This window comes from Montipora foliosa, chromosome 3 (genome assembly GCF_036669935.1).
Source record: "Montipora foliosa isolate CH-2021 chromosome 3, ASM3666993v2, whole genome shotgun sequence".
NCBI classification, from domain to species: Eukaryota; Metazoa; Cnidaria; class Anthozoa; order Scleractinia; family Acroporidae; genus Montipora; species Montipora foliosa.
Genome location: NC_090871.1, coordinates 24,021,548 through 24,024,047, shown reverse-complemented (window position 1 = coordinate 24,024,047; position 2,500 = coordinate 24,021,548). Strand labels below are relative to the sequence as shown.

The 2,500-nt window shown below is 39.1% G+C and overlaps 1 protein-coding gene across 1 annotated transcript in view; it reads right to left on the bottom strand.

The window, feature by feature from the left end:
* Positions 1 to 1,212: 1,212 nt before the first annotated feature.
* The window catches only part of LOC137997119 (uncharacterized), a 19,242-nt gene continuing 17,954 nt past the window's right edge, over positions 1,213 to 2,500 (bottom strand). Inside the window, exon 6 of the mRNA XM_068842905.1 lies at positions 1,213 to 1,705. Within this exon, the coding sequence (XP_068699006.1) occupies positions 1,365 to 1,705 (341 nt within the window). The 3' untranslated portion in view covers positions 1,213 to 1,364. The remainder of the gene's footprint in view (positions 1,706 to 2,500) is intronic.

The window sequence follows — 2,500 nt, the reverse complement described above, 5'->3', positions numbered from 1 at the left end:
GAATCATGATGACGAAATTTCCATGGGCGGATGGTGGTGGTGTGATGTGCTACCAGCAGTACATCTGTGAATAAAGAGGCTGTCATTCAAAAGAGTGGAGTAGAATTCCATGATCGCATAATCTGTCTGCAGTTCAGTGACTGACGTGTGTCTTTAGTTTTAGTTTTTAAGATGAAACACCATAGGTCAGCCGGGGTTCCACTCTAAACAAAAGATTTCATGAGCATTTAATTTGCAAGAAAAAAATTACTCTGCTCAAACACCAATCAGAGTTTCACGAGCCGAAGAGTGAATTATTTTCTCAACCATAAAACGCTATTTGTTCTTAAACAAAGGTAGCTGGATGAAAGAAGTGCATGAAGCTAGGAAACTTAATTAACGAGTCAAAAATCTGAAAATAGACGAATAGATAGTTTAAGAAAATACTTAAACGTAAGCTGCCTACTTGGGCTCAAATGGACAAATTTACATAAGAAAATGCCATTGTTTTTCACAAATGATTTTATAAATAGAAAAATATGAAAACACTCTAAAATATCACTAATAGAGAACTATACAAAGAAAGGCTCCTTCTTTGACATTGCTGGTGTAAAAGTGATCATGAACGTATCTGCAAACGAAGAGGCGCTTGATCCCTGAGATTATAGCGAGATACATACTTTGGCGGCCGTAAGTGGTGAAGTTTATGATCTTTTTCGGCTGCTACCGCCTCAAAGAAGCGCCTCCTTTGCAAGAGATCAGTTTCAGAGAAAAGCGCCGATCAGTGCTCTTTAATGCCAAAAAATTTTAATGACAAAAAGCGCGCCACTAAAATGCTAAAAATACAAGACGTGGTCAGAATCGTTGGCTCGATATTAAATTAGGGTGCATTCGATTAACCGTACTCCGGAATACGAATACGTGGAGTGATGATTTAAAACTGTATCTTTGGCCTGTTGAAGAAACAAGGATAATAAAGATAAGTTTAAAATAGCATTTTAGCAGGTGTTCGACAATTTTAATGTGAATCTCCGTAAAAAGAGATTTCTAACTTCTATTACTCGTATTCCTTTTCCGGAATACGCTCAATCGAACGTGCCCTAAATGCTATCCACAGCGTGTGAAAGAAAATTACGGATATAACACGGCAATTCAGTGTCAGGTTCGTCTCCAGCGTGAGTCTAGCATGGTCACAAAATAATTCATTCCTCACAATATCTACAACCTTTCGAGATGTTTAAATTCCGTAGGTCTACAATAGGTCTATTCAACAATAAACAAAGTCACTTGCTAAAAGAGAGTTTTGTGAGCCCAAACTTAGGAGGAGGCTGTTTTTTCATGATTAAAATGATCCTTGAAAAGAACTCTCAATTGAACCTGATGTGTTACGTTAAAGTTATGGTCACTCTACCATGTCCGGCTGTATTGTAACAACATTCATTCTGCTGATTTTTTCCGGTGTTGTAAGATCCACCTCCTCCCCCACATGAATCGAACTCGTTGTTTCCGCTACTCCCCCCAGAATAACCTCCACCACCTCCCGCACCGCCTCCATCTCCATAGGCACCACCACCACCTCCAAATCCTCCAACAACATTGTTGTACCAGGCTCGACCACCCACTCCTCCTTGGAGAAACCCCTTGCCACCTTCTCCGCCATTTCCCATGCTACCACCAAACTGCGTTGAACTTCTTCCGCTGGAGTAGAAGCCACCACCACCACCACCTAAAAACAGAGAGAGATAAAGTAAAAGAGTGGTGGTTTCAGAGACCAGTGTCCTTACTACCCATGTGTCTCCTAGGCTGTACTAGAGAGCACGATTACGAAACTGTTTTCCCCGGAAAATGACTGGGAAGAAAGGTGGGGTAAAAGAATTAAAGGAATACTAAATAACAACTGGAGGTACCCATATATTTTTTGAACATAATTATGTTTGTATTTCTAAGAAAGTGCGCACATTTGGAAAAACAAAATAGGTTCGAAATTATCAATTCGATCGAAACAAGCGCCATCTACATTGCACTCAATCTTTTTTTTTTCTAGAGCGAAATCATTAAAATGTGTCTGTTGATTTTCGATAAATTTAAAGTCCACATACTGAATGCCAACTGCAGTCTTTTTTCTATGTTCTGTTGGTTTTCGTGACAAGCCACGGAGAACAACAATGCAGCTAGACTCTCAATCAGTAGTTTTGTTAGTCTGAGCACTGTAAGCGTTGATTCTGGAGAGCTTTCGTCCACGAATTTGTTCTCTTAACTTCTTCTTAAATTTAATTCTGAATAAGGCTGTTTTCTACAGTCGTCATCTAAAACAGCTCTATTGCCAGAATTTGTTCCTTTATCTTCAATTTTTCATTGATTTAGTTTCGCCTCCGCTTATACTTTCCCTCTTGACCAAGATCAGTCCCAGAAACAACTATCCCATCAAGCTTTCTCCTTGGTCTTATGCTACAAGTAACATATTTTAGCTACAATCATATAAATGATTCGAGCAATTATTGTTTTAAGAGATAACTCATCT